This window comes from Microplitis demolitor, chromosome 10 (genome assembly GCF_026212275.2).
Source record: "Microplitis demolitor isolate Queensland-Clemson2020A chromosome 10, iyMicDemo2.1a, whole genome shotgun sequence".
In the NCBI taxonomy this organism is placed as follows: Eukaryota; Metazoa; Arthropoda; class Insecta; order Hymenoptera; family Braconidae; genus Microplitis; species Microplitis demolitor.
Genome location: NC_068554.1, coordinates 1,718,711 through 1,738,782, shown reverse-complemented (window position 1 = coordinate 1,738,782; position 20,072 = coordinate 1,718,711). Strand labels below are relative to the sequence as shown.

At 27.8% G+C, this 20,072-nt stretch overlaps 3 protein-coding genes across 6 annotated transcripts; 2 read left to right on the top strand and 1 right to left on the bottom strand.

Moving 5' to 3' along the window:
* The first annotated feature begins 281 nt into the window (after positions 1 to 281).
* On the top strand, positions 282 to 2,714 carry LOC103571775 (conserved uncharacterized protein). 2 transcript variants are annotated; one of them, XM_053742313.1, is made up of 4 exons: positions 282 to 451; positions 541 to 728; positions 802 to 916; positions 2,670 to 2,714. In XM_053742313.1, the coding sequence occupies exons 1-4, from the start codon at positions 387 to 389 to the stop codon at positions 2,674 to 2,676; spliced, it is 375 nt and encodes a 124-aa protein (XP_053598288.1). In that variant the 5' UTR covers positions 282 to 386; the 3' UTR covers positions 2,677 to 2,714. The 2 variants fall into 2 exon arrangements, with proteins under 2 accessions (XP_053598288.1, XP_008548282.2); XM_008550060.3 differs by lacking the exon at positions 2,670 to 2,714 and having other exon boundaries at positions 802 to 1,424.
* Positions 2,715 to 3,691: 977 nt separating this feature from the next.
* On the top strand, positions 3,692 to 13,156 carry LOC103571776 (paired box protein Pax-1). 3 transcript variants are annotated; one of them, XR_549057.2, is made up of 3 exons: positions 3,692 to 3,930; positions 9,194 to 11,223; positions 11,915 to 11,995. XR_549057.2 is itself a non-coding variant. In XM_008550061.2 (3 exons), the coding sequence occupies exons 1-3, from the start codon at positions 3,912 to 3,914 to the stop codon at positions 12,916 to 12,918; spliced, it is 759 nt and encodes a 252-aa protein (XP_008548283.1). In that variant the 5' UTR covers positions 3,692 to 3,911; the 3' UTR covers positions 12,919 to 13,156. The 3 variants fall into 3 exon arrangements, 2 of the variants coding, with proteins under 2 accessions (XP_008548283.1, XP_008548284.1); XM_008550061.2 differs by lacking the exon at positions 11,915 to 11,995 and adding an exon at positions 12,800 to 13,156 and having other exon boundaries at positions 9,194 to 9,814; XM_008550062.2 differs by having other exon boundaries at positions 9,194 to 9,814; positions 11,915 to 12,206.
* A 3,313-nt stretch (positions 13,157 to 16,469) lies between these two features.
* LOC103571879 (pinin) lies at positions 16,470 to 19,634 on the bottom strand. Its single transcript, XM_014441941.2, has 5 exons — positions 19,483 to 19,634; positions 19,200 to 19,418; positions 18,149 to 18,557; positions 17,771 to 18,065; positions 16,470 to 16,976 (listed from the first exon to the last, which is right to left on the bottom strand). The coding sequence occupies exons 2-5, from the start codon at positions 19,358 to 19,360 to the stop codon at positions 16,648 to 16,650; spliced, it is 1,194 nt and encodes a 397-aa protein (XP_014297427.1). The 5' UTR covers positions 19,361 to 19,418; positions 19,483 to 19,634; the 3' UTR covers positions 16,470 to 16,647.
* Between the last annotated feature and the right edge of the window lie 438 nt (positions 19,635 to 20,072).

Below are 20,072 nucleotides of genomic sequence, written 5' to 3'. Positions count from 1 at the left end.
TCTGCAGGATATAGATTTTTAAAAAAATTTGTTGTATAAATTTTAGCCTAAATAATTTAAAAATTCAAATTATAAAATTTACATCAAGATTTTACTGAAATTTATTTTATAAATTTCGTTCAACTCCCAATTGAAATCAACTACAACTGATTTTGTTTAAATCTACAATGAAATTGTTCTTTTTTCAATTAATGGTTTAATTATTTTAAATTAATTGATAAAATTTCGATATTCTGACAATTGAAAGTCATTGGAATTTTTCAAGTGGGGGCATAGTCCGAGCATGGCCTTAACATGACTAGAAACTCATAATTTTATATATCTATATATATATAAATATTTTAAAAAAATATATTTTATTTTATAAATTACCAGTTAATTATAAAATGGTATTCACATGTTTTGTGTGTAAATGGCGAGGAGATAGAGAACCTCGAAGGTCTTTTCATAAGTACGTATATATAAAAACATTTAGGTTAAGTTTATAAATAATAACATACAAAAATAATTTAAAAATATAAATAAATTTAAAATTATCAGATTTCCTGCGGATATAAATGAAAGACAAAAATGGCTGGATATAATCGGAAGTAACAAATCGGTGGGTAAACGAACATCATTATGTTCAATACACTTTGAAAATAATTGTTTTCGCTATGGTTCAGTTGTGGGGAGAAAAATTCTGAATACTGGAAGTTTACCATCGTTATATTTGACAAAAACACCAGGTAATATTCCTGATACTTTCATTAAATAAACGTCTTTTTATTATAAATAATAATTATTTTTTTCTGGCTACAGATTTACCTTTACAAGATAAAGTTGATGACAAAACGCCTGATATTGAACCTGATTATTTATATATACTTGAGGAGCCACAAATTTACGAGCATATTGATGAAGTAGCTGTGAAAAGGTGCGTGGAAGTTAATAATGACAATAATTTGAATCCATTTATCGGTACTGATCAAAGTGCAATAGTAGAAAACAGTTGGCAGTTTTCGGAACATGATTACTGTGTTCCTGCAACTATTCCTGATGTTGATTGGGTGACTGCGATGAGCAGCAGTGAAAACACAACTGATGGACAAATTATTGATGCCAATTGTGATACTTTATGTGATAATTTTGAGCTTGGTCATATTGATATAATTGATATTGATACTTTTTCTATCAATGATAAGCCTGAGGAATATAATCAGTTAAATATAACGATGAGCGCAAATAAAAGTACACTCCCAGAAATTGTTAATCCAGTTTACAAAGAACATGATTATTCAATTTCTACTGCTTATCTCAACGTAATTTAGACTTCCGTTAATAATATTGTTAGTTTTATATCAAGTTTTGTATCAAATAAAATTAATAAAGTTTTAGGTGATTCGAAGGTGAAATAGCTGGCCGATTTTTTGGAAACTTGATAGAACCTGAGATAATTAATTACAAAGATTTTAATTTTTCCACTCCTCATTTAAAAAACGTAAAGTATCGCGTTCCTCTGGGTATTTTTGTATTATAAATCCTACCAAAATTCAAACCCAAGCCTCCAAATCCAAGGAAATACTTCTCTCGACCACCTCATTTCATTCGAAAAAACATTCAATTAAATCAAGCCTGTTTCAGAATCATTCGCACAGTTCCATCTGTTACTTAAACTTCAAAGTTATTCACCGTTCCGTCGTGATGGTAAGAATTTTATTCGGAATTTCGGTCTTTTGAAAAAATGGCCCAACCCCCTCCAATCATACCCGAGCTAATTTGAAAAAAATATCGACAAGATGTTAACTTCCGATCCAATTTATTAATTTAAAAAATTTTTATTTTTTCAACTCCATGAAATTCAGGAAAGCTCGACAAGTTTTTTATTCCTTTTACTTTCAGTTTCAAATTTTTTAATCTAGTACAAGTATATATATTTCATATCAATTAGAATTTTGATTGCAAGCCAATAAATTAATCGTGTCTCAATAATGAATTTATGTATGATTGTATATGATAATATTAGTGTTTGCATCAACATTACTGTGCACGAGTGATGAGTGCACTCGAGATCCTTTGTCTATTCGTTAGGGTTGGCAGAGGGTGAGAGGTGATTCCTAAATTCCGACCTCTGACATGTGTTGCAGTCCTTAAAACAGTTTCTTGTCCTCAAGCAGTAATTTATAGCGCTCTTTTGAAATTCGCCGTAGCTTGCCACTTGAAAATAAAAGATCGGCAGTTAGACAGCGTATAAAAATTATTACTACATCTAACTTATGACCATAAACTGTCTCACTCTATCAGCGGTTCTGTAGTAATGTTTTTTTTTTTTTTTGGTTCTTTCATGAAAAATAGCAAAAAGTTACGGAGGTCTTTAAATAATTTAGTTGCTTGCTGCAGCAAAAATATATATATACTCAATATTCATTACATATTTTTTTATCAATGACAATTGTTTTTTTACTGAAAATAAATTACATTGCAATAAACTTATTCATATAAATTATAATACAAAATAGTGAATGAAAAGTTGGGTTTATACTTCGTACGCAAAAATTGTTTTTTAAATTTTTAAACAAACTTTTGTTTTCAGTCATAGTTTTGAAATAAAATTTTTGACTGCAATTTTTATCAAAAATATATGTTGATCTACACTGTCAAAAATTGATAATGCATTCGAATGATTACAGATTTTAATATGAGATCCGAATTCATTCCATGAAGTTCCAGAGTTTGAAAAAAATCTGCATACGAAGTAAATAGGGAGTTTGTTTTTTTCAGCAGAGTAATCTGGAGCTTATTCGCAGTCACTCCGATTCAGAACTTGAATATTAAATCACTTCGAGATCAAATAAATAAACAGTCATCCGGTCGACATTCACTCCGTATTTAATCCGGGTTTACTCCACAATTTTTTTACAGTACATGTATAATCATATACTCATTAAGTTTAGATTTATAATATTTATTTTTATTACATTAAAAAAAAGATTTTTTGGCGCGAAAAATTTTACTCGCTCCTAGAAATTTTTTTTATTATAAATTGAAAATAAAAATTCTTTGGGATGAGAAAAATTTTCTTGCTCCAAAAAATATTTTTTTTCTGTCTGTCATTTTAACTAAAGACGGGATGCGCAAAACTGTTGTACATAAAAAATTTAACTTTACTTTTAGTGTTGTTATTATTATTACTAATTAACTTTTTAGTCATTAGTTAAAATAATAAATGACGTATTGTCAGAATAAATAAAAGTTCAAAAAAAAAAGTTTTTCCATAAAATTATGCAAAAAAATAAATATCAAGAACTGATGAAATGAATTTCCAATAAATAAATTTACTAATAGAGTAATTAAAAAGGTTCAAATGATACAAGTCATAGAAATACGTTTTCTAGTTAGCGCGTGGGCGTGGTTAAGAGAACACTATAGCGTTTTAATAACCAATGGGACGTATGAGTGGCACACGAACTCTTTCTGGGCGTTAAATTACAATCTGACCACGTCTCTTAGCCCACTAAGCCACGACTTTTCGTCAAAATATCTTGGATAAAAAATATTTAAATATTTAACATATGAAAATAAACGTTGCTCGGCACGTAGGCGTGTTATTACTACTCACTTGTTGCTCTTACACAATATCATAAGATAACGCCCAAAACAAAAGTTAAGTAGAAATTTGTTCATTTCTGTTTCTGTTAATTTGTCGTTTCAGTCAGTGAGCATAGAGCTAGACGTCTCTCAGTGATTCGTGTTTCTTCATGCATCAAATATATATAGTTCATTTCAGTAACTATTTTTACCGTAAATAAACTCATAGTTTTTTAATTTTTTTGTGTAATTTGTGAGTGACAAATAAAAATAGATATTTAGGAAAACGAGGATTATATTGGTGACATTTTTTTAAGTTTTTCATTATTGGTTCTTATAAATTAATGGATCCAATTATATTAGGTACGTATATTATTTAGTGTATATATGTATATACATATGAAAAAAATGAAACAACAAAAATTACAATTTCACATAATAACCCGACTCTTTTCGAATAGAAAAATTGTATAAACATTTCGAAAAACTCTGCCAGAAGTAGATTCAAATAATAAATTTGGTAGTTTATTAAAAATTTTAAAAGTGCATCTGAAATTGTAAAACTACTCAGAATAACATTTAATAGAATTATTATGTAAAACAGTATTTTTTGTTGAAATATAAAAAATAATTAAAATTCATATGTAAAATTTTGAATTACAAAAATATTTGAACCGGACTTAAAAAACAGCCTTTTTAATAAATGTATAAATATTTTCAGTCGTTTTGGTTCATAAGCTATCAAGAGGGCCATGAAGTTCATTATGACTAAAATAAAAAATGTGATTTATTGTTAAGTGATAAAATACCCGATGAAAAGTCGCCGTACTAGAGTAGAATTTAAATTAAATAATTTAAACTACAGTTTGAAAGTGACATATTTAAAGTAGAACTAAAAATTATGAATTCCTGATGATTCTGCACTAGAGTAGTGCTTTTATACTGACAGAAATTAATAGTTGACTAAAAAATTATATTTTTGTGTATTACCAATAGTACAGATTAAATTTTTTTAATCAATAGAATTCATTGTATATAAATCTGATTGATCAAATGGCTCTTAAAGCGTTAAATTTAAAATTTATTGATATTCATAAATTTTAATTCGCATGCGCTCTTTATATTTTATAGGAATTAACTTTTTTTACAGAGAATCACTAAAAATGTATTTTGAACCAAGTCTCAAAATTGATAATTTATATCTTTATAATATATATTAATTTAAAATCGTGTCTCCAAACTTAACAAAATGGTAAAATCATAAGGAAGTAGACAGTAATTCACAAATTATAATTTAATTTTGAGCATAAGTTGGACTTTTGTCCCTTAATTGAGACTTCTGCACTAAAATAATTGTTTTAATTGGTGGTCCCAATAAAGGGACAAAACTTCCAATTCATGCTCAAAATTAAATTATAATTTTTGAATTACTATCCATTTTCCAATGATTTTACCATCTTATACTGGTAAATATTTTTCTATACAATTACAATATTACTGTAAAAAATTGTGCGGAGTGAACGCGGAGCAGATGACTGTTTATTTATTTAATTTCCTCAGAGTGAAATTTACACTGAACGGGAATTTATTTAAATATTAAAATATTAAAAAAATATTTTATTTCGGGGCAGTAGAAATAAAAAATATTTTAGTAGAGAATAGGTTGATATTAGAGTAAGTAAATCTAGAACCTAATTATATCAATATAACTGATCACCCATGTACAGTAATTGATAACCTCTTTGTATACAAGAGGTCTTGTAGATTAGCTAAGGGGCACTGACATAGATTATTCAAATATTTCACTATATAGTCTGTTTACTTTATGCTTCATTTAAATATTACCAAAAATTACGCATTTTTATTTTAATAAATAATTCTCAAGCTTTTTCTTTATATTTTAAATATTTGGTAATTTTACCATAAAAATTAAAAACCAACAAACCCTAGAAAAATAAATGACTAATTAACCGACTTCGAGTAGTAAACTGCCTTTGTATTTGTGCTGACCGGCGCCTTTTTTAAATCTGGCGAAACCGACCATTAGTACCCCGACATTGCCTGATTTCATTGCTACCAGGAAATTTAATTTATCAGATCAGGTCCAAAGACTTTTTTTTCTACATAAAATATCACATTAATTTATTTTAAAAATTTTTTATAATTTAAAAAATTTATAAGATAAATAACGACCAGATTATATTTCATTAATTTATTTATTTTTATCTACACTTTAGCTTGTAATCCTATTAAAACAAAGCAAAAATTCTATTCAGAAGCACTTTTACTCATATTTTGTTTGATTATTCAAAGCTGTATTTGATTTATATCCTAAACAAACAAAACAAATTGAATACTAATTATGAAGCTCTACCAAAAACTACCGTTTTTAAAAATATCCATCTCTTTTATATTTCAGTTATTTGAAAAAAAACACCAAAATATTCTCATAAATTTATAACAAAAAATTCAAATATTCATTTAAATAAATTATTTAATTTCAAGTCGAAATTTTTAACTGTATTTTTTTTATGTCATCCGTGTCGAGAAAATAATTAAAAAAAAAAAAAAAAAAAAAAAAAAAAAAAAAAAAAGTAATATTTCAATTAAAACTGTTATATTTAGTAATTTTTTTTTACCCCACTTGTTGATTTGCACTATTAGTCGATTGTTTTAAAACCGTAGTATCAGATTCAGAGTTGAGACCAAACATCAAACAATTATACTCATATATATACATATACATATATAAAAATACATAAGAGAGAAGTATATACATTCAAGATGTGCTCAGAGTGAGGGAACTAATTCTTAAAATCGTATTCCCTTTCACCCTTGTAGGCGGGTTCGTAATGCGAGTCGAATATATATTATCGTTTAATTTTTTTATTTTTAATTTATAATAGAATTGGCATTTTCAACTGCTTTCAACAGGGTTCGATCCAGACACTTTCGGATTACGAACGTTTTATTGCTGCACCATAAGCTAACTTAAAATTTTTTAATTATTTATTATTTTATATACCAGCGGTTTTTTAGATAAATAAATCTAGCAGTAATATATTTTAAAAAAAAAATTTTAATTACCATTGGGATAATAAATTTTAAAAAATATTTTATTTACTTTAGTAAACCAGCGTAATAAAAGTCAGTTGAACGTGTCGGACATTCCTAAAAAAAATAAAAATAAGTATTTTTAAATTTTTAAAATGATAATTAAATTTCAGTACAAATTGTAACAAATTTGTGGCGACATTTTGTCCGGCTTATGCGGATAATTTAAAAAACTAATTAAAGTGGCTCGCGCGACACCTTTCCAAAGAAAGCAATTGAATTTTGTTTTGGTTAAAAAATGGTTTTTTTTCATCTAAATACTGACACTTAGAGTTATATAGGATTGTAAGTTAAAAAATAAAGCATATGTTCTGGTAGACCAAAGGCAAAGAGCGACACAGTGACATTCATCAAGACGTTAGAATCAACACGCCCACTTTAGAAACTGTTTTTATGAGTGTACACAAATACATTCGTTGTCCTCTGCGCTATCCTTCCCTGACATTTTTAAAAACTCCAAGAACCCTCCCTATCACAAATCGTGTAGCACTTCTTTTATGTATATATATACATATATATGTACCTTATACTACTTGCTTCTATAGTTTTTCACTTTTAAAATTAGGGGCAATAGTATACTTGATACTTCTTAAAAAACACACGTGTATTACATGCGTGTAAACTTACTGCCGGCATCAAACTTTGATCTTTAGCTATTCATCACCCGTCAAATAAATCTAACAACAACAAAAAAAATATTAAATATTATTATTTTTTTCACTTTACTCTCTTTTACTTTTTCCTGCTGAATATTAATAAGTAGGGACAAGATTTTTGCTTCAATTTTGGAATGAATGGTTCAAATGGTTAATATTACCGCGAAAATATTGGTCTTGGAAAAAAAGTATTCAAACAAAAGTTGTAGGAAATTTAATTTTCTAGAAAAAGTGTCCTCTATGATTTTTTATACGGCCAATATTTTTGCCGTAATTCCAAAATTTAGATTCATAATGAATGATTCAAATTTTTGTTAATTATGAAAATCTAAATTTTGAAGTTACGGTGAAAATGTTGATCGTATAAAAAATCGTATGAGACATTTTTTCTAGAAAATTAAATTTCCTACAACTTTCGTTTGAAAAATTTTTTTATACGGCCAATATTTTCACCGTGATTTTAAAATTAATATTCATAATGAATGATTCAAATTTTTGTTAATTTTGAAAATCTTAGTTTTGAAATTACGGCTTTCGTATTAGTCCTGAGAAAAAATTATAAGAGACATTTTTTTTATAAAATTAAATTCTTAATAACTTTTGTTTGAAAAAATTTTTTATACGACTGTATAAAATATGAATAATAAGAATAAAAATATAATTAAAGTAAGATTAAAATATAGTATTTAAAAAAAATAAGATAAATATTCTATAACAATATTGATAATTCTTACGCAAAAAAGTCTTTTAACAGCGGAGGCGACCAAAGCGTGCCGCCGCCGCAACGGTCGCATTACATAAAAAAATTTTTTGCTATTAAATACTAAAAAAATTTTTTTTTATTCACGACATTTAAATGTTAAAAAAAAAAAAGTAATAACGATATCCTGCAAAAATTTTTTTTATTTTTCAATTAAAAAATTTAATTATTTTTTTATATAATAAAATTTTTTCTCTCGAGAAAATTTTGGTTTTCAATTTCACAATTCAAAAAATTTTAGCGGGATTTTTTAAATTAAATTTTTGAAAACTCATGCCAAGTGAAATATCAACAAATCAATGATGCCGTCGGTTAGATTTCTTACCACTTAATTATTTAAAATAAATGTCAAATAATAAATTTAACGAGTCATTAGAATTAAAGTATCTCGACTATAAAGAAATTATTTTTCAAATTTATAACTACTTAATGACAAGTGTTTATGAGCTTGTTAATGAGATCCTTAGTCTAAGCTAACATCAATCTAACACTTTTGTTTCAAGTTAATGTGCACTGCTAATACATAATACATCAAAATAATTTGTTTTTCATTTTAAAAAATCAAGTACGAGTTTTAAAATAATTATTGATCATAAGCGAATCGCGTTAAAGTACAATAAAACACGTGTTTCAATTACTACATCAGGTCAAACCTGTTATTTGCAGAATAATTATCACAATTTTATTGCTCAAATAACCGTATCGTAGATTGAAGTGCTATTAGTTAATTGTCTGAGCACAAAACCGTTTAATTGTATTTTAAAATGAGAGATTCTAATATCCAATTGTTATAATTTCAACAAATTACATGATAAGATTATGGCAAATCTGACAATAAACTAATGATTAAGCTGAGGTTTCTTGTGTCAAATTTTTTAATAATTCAAAACTCAAAATTAATTCGTAAGTTTTTGAATTCGAAACTTTTATAATTATTTATAATTCAAATTGGTCTTGGTTTAGACAACCGGCTTACTTAGTTACAATTTAAGATCAAAAAGTCTAAATCAGGTTTCATTTTTGCCCGAGTTGCCTTACAACGAAATTTGTTGTAAAAATACTGACAAAAATAAAATAAATATTTTTATATTTATAGAAAACAACAATGGTATCGGACAGCAGCAGCAACAACAACAGCAATATGGTGAAGTAAATCAGCTTGGCGGTGTATTCGTTAACGGTAGACCTTTACCGAATGCTGTGAGACTTAGGATTGTTGAATTGGCACAGCTCGGAATTCGACCCTGTGACATTTCTCGTCAATTACGCGTTAGTCACGGATGCGTTAGTAAAATTCTAGCTCGTTACCATGAAACAGGAAGTATTTTACCCGGTGCGATCGGTGGCAGTAAGCCCCGTGTAACGACACCGAAAGTTGTTCAATACATAAAACAATTAAAGTTAAAAGATCCTGGAATATTTGCTTGGGAAATAAGAGATCGGCTACTTTCCGATGGTGTTTGTGATAAATACAACGTACCGTCGGTTTCAAGTATCTCAAGAATATTAAGGAATAAAGTAGGAGCTAATTCAAGTGCTCTTCACCATCATCCTCATCATCCGGCTCATCATCACCATCATCATCACATATATGCCGCGGCTGCCGCAGCTGGGGCAGCTTTATGTCCAGTAACGTATCCACCGTCGCCTTACCATCAACCACCTTCAGCAGTCACTCATCATCATCACCATCATCATCATCAAAGTGAACGATTAGGTAAGTTTGAGTAAACTATACCATAAAAGTTGTACTGTGGAGTCTCTTCAATATGACTTGCGCAAAGTTAGATTATATGAAAGCAAAAAATAATAACGGGGACATCCACTTCAGGACTAAATAAATCAAGAGATAAAATTTATTTTTATTTTAAATCACGTATTTATCCGCGTTTTCACCAGCATGCTAATTAATGCGTGGAAATTCCTACCAATGGTGGATCTGCTTTGCGAAATTTTAGGAAATCGAGTGTTTGATTAAATCGGAATTGGATTCGTGGTGACTGGGCTTAGAGCCGCTGGTTTAGGAGACCAAGTAATCCAATCACAAAATATGTCTTGATAAATTTTTAAAAAATACTCAAGTCGGTTCAAGTTTTCTGAGCCCGTCTACGGAATGTCTTCAAAATGACCTGGCGAGGATGACCGAAGAAATCTTTAAGTGATATTCAAACTGTCCGTGAGAAAAATTTGAAAAAACTAAACATCATCATCCTACTTATGTATTAATGGACTCCAATAACTGGCTAACGCTACTTTTAAAAACTGCGACTCTGCAAAATGATGTATATTGTCTGAGATATTTTCTCTCAGGATAATTAAACGTGACACCCACGTGGCGAGCAGACCAGCTGGTGTATTGATCAGTTCCGGATGGAATAAACTGACGCCAAGCGATGAGAGATTTGATGAGTTTGCTGATCGAATAAAGTACCGTGTTTTATTGAACTCAAGCTGATTTATGTCAAGTTGATCTTGTTGGTGTTGGCCCGATGATTGAGCAGGAGCTACTTGAGCAACCGCTGAGCTTAAATCATCAGGTATTTTAACGTGAGTTTAACCAGGCCGTTAAAATTACGCTAGTCAACCAACTTAAAATTAAATTCACCGTAAGAGTATTTGAGTGAGAGCTAATAAAACAAAATATTTTTTATAAAAATTTAATTAACTGCTAAGTTAATGTACATCAGTTGAGACTCATTGCTGGATCTAATGCGATGGTTTTCTCTGTAGCAATCATAGAGGTTACCAGTTTCATCTGGATCCCACAAACCCTTAGAAGATAGAGCTAGACCTTTTAGTTTAAATGTTGGATTCCGTCCAAGACGAAAACGCCAGAACATGCCGACGATCAAACAAGTCTATACTAAGCGACAAAACGCCATTCGTCAGTTGCTTTTTTTTAAAACATGATCACAGTGTAATTTTGAAAAGTGTTAAATTATAGAGACTAGATCTCAGTGAAGCTCTTGACAGACTGAAAAAATTATCAACTCTCATTACTGTATATTTAATTTTTAAAAAATATGATATTAAATTGGATTTACAAGTGAAAAATTTAAGGATTTAATGAGCGTCCATCAAGTTGGAAGTTCCAGATAATCCATATATTTACATTCGCCAGCAAAGGTAAGCATCGAAATAAATTAGTTTATAAGTACGAAAAAAGCTCCATTGCTGATATATATTTTTAGGATGTTCTAGTTGACGAAATGTCACTGATGCATGCAGAAAAAAATAATTGTGTAATATTTTATATAAATATATTGTACGACATTTATTTTATTATTATTTTAAACCGTTTTGATAAATTTTTAGTGATTATGAAAAAAATTACAGTTGTCATCAATTAGGAGTCAAACGAAATTTAGTAAATAAATTTCAGTAGAATCTTTATGTCAATTTTATAATTCAAATTTTTTAATTTTTAAGACTAAAATTTATTTATCAAATTTAGTTTTACTTCTAATTGATAACTGTATTTTTTTTTTCCAAATCTATATCTCAGCGAAGCTGCAAGTTGTCCTTTAATTAATGCTTTAATTACTATTTAAATTAATTAACGAAATTTCAGTACCGTTATGGCAGTTGAGACATTGATTATTTTAAAAAAGTGGGAGAAATTTAAATTAATAAAAATAATGAAATTGAAAAAAAAAAGGCTCGTACTGATTTTTCTATTATCGTATGCATTTTTAACTTTTTATTCGTTCTAAATTTAAAAAATTGCCAATTGACAGCCATATTACACTCATATATTTAAAATATAAATAAATATAATATCAATACCGAGTGAAAGTCTAAATTTGGTCTGTTTCAGGTAAAAACTTGACGTTCTCCATCAATAAAATTTTGAAGCAGGATCTGGTTACTTTTCATGATTCCAATCAGCAAAACAGTTGATCGATGTCTAAAAACAAGTTATTGCTTTGTCTTGTAAAAATTAACTCTTGCAACGAATGGTTGCGACAATAAACTAAACTTTTCTAATTAAATATATGTTTAATATTTTTGTGTACTTAATAAATTTGTCAATAAGTTTAAATAGATAGGCCGCAACTATGAAAAATATTTATAGTTATGTAAATAAAAAATATGCCACTACAAATAGGTATGAGTTTATAAAAAATCTACTGCAAATGTTTTATATTAATTTTCAAGTATTATTAATCTAATAAAAAATTTTCTAATCAACTAAAAGTTAAAGTTTTAATTTATATGTTTGATATAAATGTTACGTTCATTGATGGAATTAATAAAACAATAAAAACTGAAATAAATAATTAAGTACTCTCATTAAATGTTAATATTTATATGTATATATGTACTGATACTTTCATCAGTATTTAAAAAAAAAAGATTTAAACCGCCGTTCTCTTTACAGTCAACAGTAACTTTGATTAATGACGCTGGTGATTAAGGGTGACCATCGTGATGAATGAAGATATTGTTTTAATCACAATGTTTCATTCAGCAATTCAAACTTTTGATAAAATCTGATAAAAATCGATTAATATCTGACTAGTGTATTTATAAAATAATTAGTCATTTTTATTTAAACTAATGATTATTAATATTTTTTTTTTTTTTTTTATATATTTATTTCATTTACAGTGCGTTAATTTTTTTTTTTAAATGTCCTCATTTCTTAATAAGTAAAAAACATTTCGTGGTAAAAATAATAAACAGTTAATTTTTCTTTCAGCTTATTTTATAACCGCCTCGTCATACCCCTCCTTTGATGTTCATTCACAACCCCATCGAAGTTACCCTTCGTCAACGTCGCCCCGATCTCCTTCCTACCTGGCACCAGGATCAACGTGAAAGCTCAAGTCTGCGCCAAAGAAGAAGACGGCCATTGTTTCCCTGTAGGAATACGCTGAGAAGTTTAAGTCTTGAAAAGTGTTTATTTTTACACAAACCTTTAAATACTCTATACTCTGCTTTTGATTATCCAAAAGAAGGTATAAAAAGAATAATTTTCTGTATTTTTTATTGATATATTATTAATTTAATTATTAGTGTTTTCTTGTGTAATACAAAATGTCCCCAATAAATTATACATGTTCAATATTTATTATAAAAATTATTATATCTGTTTCTTATTTCTTTACTTCTTTTACCGTAAAATGCCGTACGGCTACGGTAGTACCGTCCCTGATTCAGAAATATAATTTGGAATGATTCAATCCATGTTAGAGTATACCCGTACGAAAAAAGTATATATGCGGGAAAATTTCATATATGAGACATACATGCCTCATATGTGTAATTTGCCCGTATATATATTTTTTTCGTATGGGTACCTATGCATAGTCAACTTTGCCAACTTTGAAATGTTTCGGATCGTGTTTGAATTATTCCAAATTAGATTTCTGAATCAGGAGTAGTTCAGATCCACTACACCCAGAGAAAAATGTACTGAATTTTTTTATATCAAAAGAAAAAATATTTTTTCAATAAATTGATGTCATTTTTGCCATAACATAGCGGAGGAAATAATCGAACATATCTTACTAGAATATTCAAATTTACGCAGCCTCGCTTAGACATTTTGAAACCATACATTGATAGTAACAGATTTAATTTGCTAATACTTTTGAATGACCAATCAATAAGGGGTGCACAGAAAGTATTCAACTTTGTACAGGATTGTATCAACATCATAAGGAAGATTATTAATCAATATCAATATCAATTGATTGGAAACTATGTGTAAATTAGTACTGTTTAGTCAATTTTGTTTTTATCATCTGAATTAGATTTTAAATTTGAACGAAGCCAAAGCTAGCGGCCGTAATAAGTAGCGGCCACGCAAAAAAATTGCTGGCCGCTACTTATTATGGCCGCTAGCTTCAGTTTCATTAAATTTGGATCAACTACATTTTTTCAGAGTCTTTACTTTTTTTAACCGAATCTTTTTCTGACAATGTATCAAAGTTTTAATTGTAACTTATAAAAATACTATAAATAAATAAACAAATATTAAATTAAAATCTAAAATTAAAATTATAAATGAAACTCGGGCAGTCATATAAAGACTGCATGTAAGTTAATTAAATTAAAGGAAAGTTTCATAATTAAATTATCTGTAAAGTAAAATGAATTTTTTATTTTTGCCATCTCCGCAAGTACTTTATCAGCTTCTTTATACCGGTTAGAATACTATTATTATAAATCTTACATACACATATATAAGATGTAATATCGTGCTCTTTGCACGCAACTTAATGGATTAATTCCAAGATCACCTCGAGGTAATCTCTCTTGGGTAATTTAGTGCCAACCCGTATAGAAAATTCGAGAGTTTAATATTATAAATTGTCGGTTAAGTTAACGGGCGTGGGTTCAAAAAGCATGAATACTATTACTGAAAAAATAATTAATATACGAATATATGTATACATATATATGAATCTTTTCTCTATATCTTGAATTTTAAATTGAATGTGACGCGAACATCAGCTAGATAATTTATTTTCCTTTAAATATATTTGTATTAATGTTTAAATAAATTTAAACTTTGTAATTTATTTATCTGTTAGTGTTAACGTTTACAGTTTTTGTTATTTAACAGTCAAGGTTACTAATAATTAATTTTATTACGTAAATTTAATTCAAATATCAAATTAATCGTAAACGAGTTCAATAACTTTTTTTATTAATTCCTTTCCTTTTATATTTTTTTATTTATAGAAATGTCAGAAAATATTGATCCTTATTTGTTGGTAAGTTGATGATAAATTTCGTGACATAATTTGAATTTCAAACCACAAGTATTCTAATGATTTTAAAGAAGACTAGTGTAAGATTAATCAGAATGTACAAGAAATTAAATTTTTTTATTAATTTTGTAATTCAAATTTTTTTGCCGCTCATTGATTCAGAAAAAAAATATTTATTTTTAAAATTTGAATAAAAGTATCACTTATTAAAAACAAAAAATATGAGTTAAGAATTGCTCTTTTTTAAACGGCGGTAAATACAAAAAATAATAGATTTTTATTTTTATAACATCTGAATACTAATGAATAGAACTCCGATACCGAAAGGATACGCAGGTGCAGCGTATAATTTTTCAGCGCTTCTTTGAAGTTATGAATTCTCAAAAGTCATTTATAGCCAAGCATATTAGGAGAATATGTTCAACTGTTTTCAATTAAATACCATGTGCTTTACACGCCGCGTTAGGGGTCAGGAGACAGGTTCCCATACACGTGATCCAGTACATATTTATTCGCCAGTCTTAATTAAATTTCAGGACGAAAAAGGTTTAATATAAATATCAAATATCAAGATATATACAGTTATGTTTATATAGGAGTCGGAGGGGCAAAACGAATCAGAAGGCTTAAAATTCTATAAAAAAAAGTTGTTTTTTAAATTATAAAAATCACTTTTGTAAATACAATCGAGGATTATATTGAATTTGTTTTTGAAAAAATTTGGTTTTGTAAAAAAATAACGTGAAAACAGTTTGTTTGTCTTTTCTTATCCATTTGCAATAAAAAAAAACGTCAAATTACGAAAAAAAAATTTTGAATTTCATTTTAAATTATTTTTTAACACTTGGTTTTCTTTAAACAGAATTACGCGTATCAGAATGTAAGTAATTTTTATAAAGACACCTCAGAATGTATAGAACTCACTTTGAATACCCGGTTGCCCAATTTCAAATCACAACTGAAAAAAATAAAATTTTTCAAACATGTCCACAAAACCACTGGAACTAAAAATAATAAAAAAAACGATTTTTAAAAAGTTGTCCGTGTTTTAAAATTGGGCAGCCCAGTTTTCCGTTTTGTCCTCCCTGTATTTATATCACCGATAAAAACAAGTGTCCAATAACTAATGAACTTGTGTGATTAAATTACCAAAGACTTAAATTGTCAAACATGTTAGTAAAGATTAAAGTTGAATATAATTAAATCTAGTTTGTCTGGTAATTTGTATTGAGCTTTACAAGTTAAATTCTTGGCTAAGCTGATCAGTTACTAGTGTAGGCTAAGATAAATCTCTCTGACTGAGATTTCTACATATTCGTTGACATTAAACAACGTTAATTTTGGTGAGTTTAAGTCATACATCCTCATACGTACTGCCGACGGTATGTTTCGCGAGTCGAGCACTGAGTTATAGTCATACATAGTCCTGTCGCCGACGCTGCATCTCAAATAGCAACCGGTCTGGAGATTAACAGAGAAAATACTCAGACAAATGGATCTAGTCTGTTGCATTAATGAAACGCTTTGGTGGTGAAGCGGGACAATGCAGGGATAGCTGGCTCGGAATTTTAAACAACAAATAAATAACATTTGGTAACTTAATATTTTTTCCACTTGTATTTTCGTATTGTTAAAAATTAATATAAAATTTACTTCCAAGATGCCTCAAATTATTATTTTTTTCTTAAAATTAAAAAAAAATTCATTTTATTAGAGAATAAAATTTTAAAATTAATTATTCAATTTCAATTTTATAATACATTACTTTTTTTTTTCTATTTTTACTATATTTATTAAATATATACAGTTATTAGAAAAATAATATTTTTTAACCATAATTTTTATTTACTTCATCTTCATTACTTTCATCAATTTTTTTAGCTTTAGTTACTTCGATATGGTCATTTTTTAAATTATCCTCATTGGTATCTTGAAATTCACTTTTTATTCCGATTGGCGAACTGTCATTATCGTTTACTTTATCATTTATTTCAGGATTAGGATCACGATTTTCTTCACCGTCTTCCATTATTTGAATCTCATTTATTTCCATGGCCTCGGACTTATCGATACTTTGATTTTGTTTATTTGCATTTATTTGAGACTCAATTGCTTCTATTTCTTCTGCCAATGATTTTTCTCTTCGTTCAACTTCCGCTGTAAAAAAAAAAAATGTCATATTTTTTTCTCGTAATATTTTTACTTAATGAAGAAATTTATTTATAAACGAGACGATAAAAAAAATAATTTTTACGCGAGTAGTCTCACTTACATACAAAATTAAAATCGTTTAAATTTCTGTTTTCACTTTATATGCACTCTCTACAAATTTACTGCACATTTATCTTTATACTCACGCTCATATGTCTGCATATATTTCGAGCCCACCATCATATTATATTTTTATTTATTTTAATAAGTATATGTTTTTTTTCATTTGATAAAAATAACTTTACAACTTGTTTTAAGATAAATATTATCTCTGTACAGCGTGACGTTGTTATCATATACAAAACTAATATTTGTGTGATGCTGCCGATTTTTAAAATATTAATTTTAAACTCGAAAAATTGATAATACTGAAGTTAGCCGACGTCTAATAATTTTTTTTTTTTTTTTTTTTTAAACAATAAATTATAAATAAAAAAATATTTGAAAAAATTGCACCTGTAGTTTTTTAAATTTTCTACATGTGCATATTTTTAGTTTTTTTTTTTTATTTTTAAGCTGTAGAATAAGGCTATAATTTTATTAGCAATTAAAAAATTACAAGCCCTTTTAATTTTAAACTTAGTGACTAAAGCCAAAAAGGCACATAAAAATATGTCCTTTTGAAATTAGTGACGCGATATCTATATAAATACATGTAGTAATCGAGCACTAGTTTCCTGATCGAGCTCTAGGTCTTTTTCCTTAATAAAAATTGAGAATAAGTGTAAAAAAAAGTTTACCGTGAAGTTCTTTAGCGCATTGTTCAAGCAAAGTATCAGTCTTTGGATGCTTCCGCTTGGGCAGATAATAAATAGCAGGTGTTGCTTGTGTTTTAATGAATGACGCCAACGGCAACTGAGCATTTTTCCAAATTTGAAATTGCTTACTGCGAGCTAATTTTGATTCCAGAGCTTTAACTTCAGCCAATTGCCGCTTTCGTGACAAAAATAATTGCTGTCGTTCGCGTTTAAGTTCTTCTTTTTCACGTCTCTTGGCCTCCTCAACACGTGCTTCAACTTCTGCTTTTTTATCTTCCTGTCAAAGTATATTTTTAATTACTTAATTAATTTCAAATATTAAAACAATAAGTTTATTATAAATAAAACATAAATATTTACTTTAGCTTTCAGTTTAGTTTCTTCTTGACGAAATTTTTGCAAAGTGCCCAACAAGGCACCAAACATACGTTTATTCCTTTGCCGACTGCGTTCATCGACACGTTCACGTCTGATAACTTCTTGCCGGGATGGTATTTCACGTGGAGTTGCTATCACACGTGAGGATACCGCTGGTTTCATAGGATTGTCATCATCATTATCACTGTCATCTGCTGTTGATGGTACACGTGCACTCAATCGACTAAAAACTGTTTTAGGTTCACCGGGAGTTGATGTCGGTGGTGATGATAATGACTGTGACTGCCAACGACTACGTTTCCCACCACTTGAATGATGATGATCATTATTGCTCGTGTAGTCTGTTAAATTTCTTTTACGGTCATCTTGAACTATTCTTTTTTGTCCGACCCTTTAAAAAAAATTACATAATTAATTTAAATTAATATTGCTCACAAAATTTGAATTAGCAATATAAACTATTACAAATTAGTTTAATTAAAATAAACTAAATTTTTAATTATCGATAAATTAAAAAATTTACATGTAATTTGTCTTTATACTTTTACTTACTGATAACAACTAAACATAAATTATAAAGTTTGATATTGGCGATTAAACAAGACTTGAAATTCAAAAATATCTATTTCAAATTTCATGATCCTGAACTTATCAGACAATTAAAAATTTTCAGTTTTTTTTCTCAACAAATGACAAAAAAAAATTCAAAAATATGCGCATGGAGAAAACTAAAAAAGCTACAAGTGCAATTATTTAAATATTTTTTTTTTTATAATTTATAATTTTTAAAAAAATTCAAAAATTATTAGACGTCAGTATCATTAAAATAAATCGATTTTTTTTCATTATGTATTGCTATTTAAAAAAATCTATCTCGTTAACCTGAAAGCGGATATTTTAAATTAAAAATTTAGCAACCAGCTTTGCTTTCATAAATACGACACATATTTTTACTTACATACATTGAAATTTATGACCAAGGTGGTGTAAAAAATGTCAATGATTGTAAAAAAAATATATAAGAATAAGTTACCTTACAGATTGTTGATTTAATCCATTTTCCGTATCTGGTAAATCCCGACCCAATATTTTACGAATATCGCGTTCTAATTCGCGTAGTCCATCTCTTGCTGCTTGTAATTCAGCTTCAAGTTTATCAGCACCCCAATTCTCCTTAGAGTCTAAACGCCTCATATTTACTATTGTTTAGAAATTTATATATATTTGTACAGATAATCTTCACTGCTGTAAACTATATCATGAAAAATAATTATATCGATATATTTATATTGATATATTTTAAATTATTTACTCACATGCTGGTAGTTTTATAAATAAAAATGCCGGAATGTTTATTTAATCAACTTGATATTAATTCTCCATAATGTTAAACATCATGTGTAAGTATTTAGGGTTTTTAATATAAATTTTTTATAAAATCAATATATTCCTAGGAATATTTAGTCCCTTTATTTTCGTATCGCGAAATGATAGGTTAGAAAAAGGCAGATTTACAATTTTTTAAATTTAACTTTTTTCGCGCTATTAATTCCGTATTTTTTAAATTTATAAATTACAAAATTTATCATATGACAAATAAATATATATAAACTAATATACATTTTTACAAATATGTAAATTATAATTTATTAATTTATCGCAATAAAATAAATTTAAATCGTTGATGTAAATACGCTTTTAGGAAACTGACATCTGGCGAATCAGAACACAGATTTAAATTTTTACATGAGTAAATTTAAAATAAAATTAAAATTTATAAATTAATTATTTATTAATAAAATAATAATTATTTATTTACAAAATTTAAATAACAAATAATTCAAATTTAATAATTAAATTTTTCCCGCCTTTTGTTGAAATTTATAAGGACTCTGATTGGCCTTAG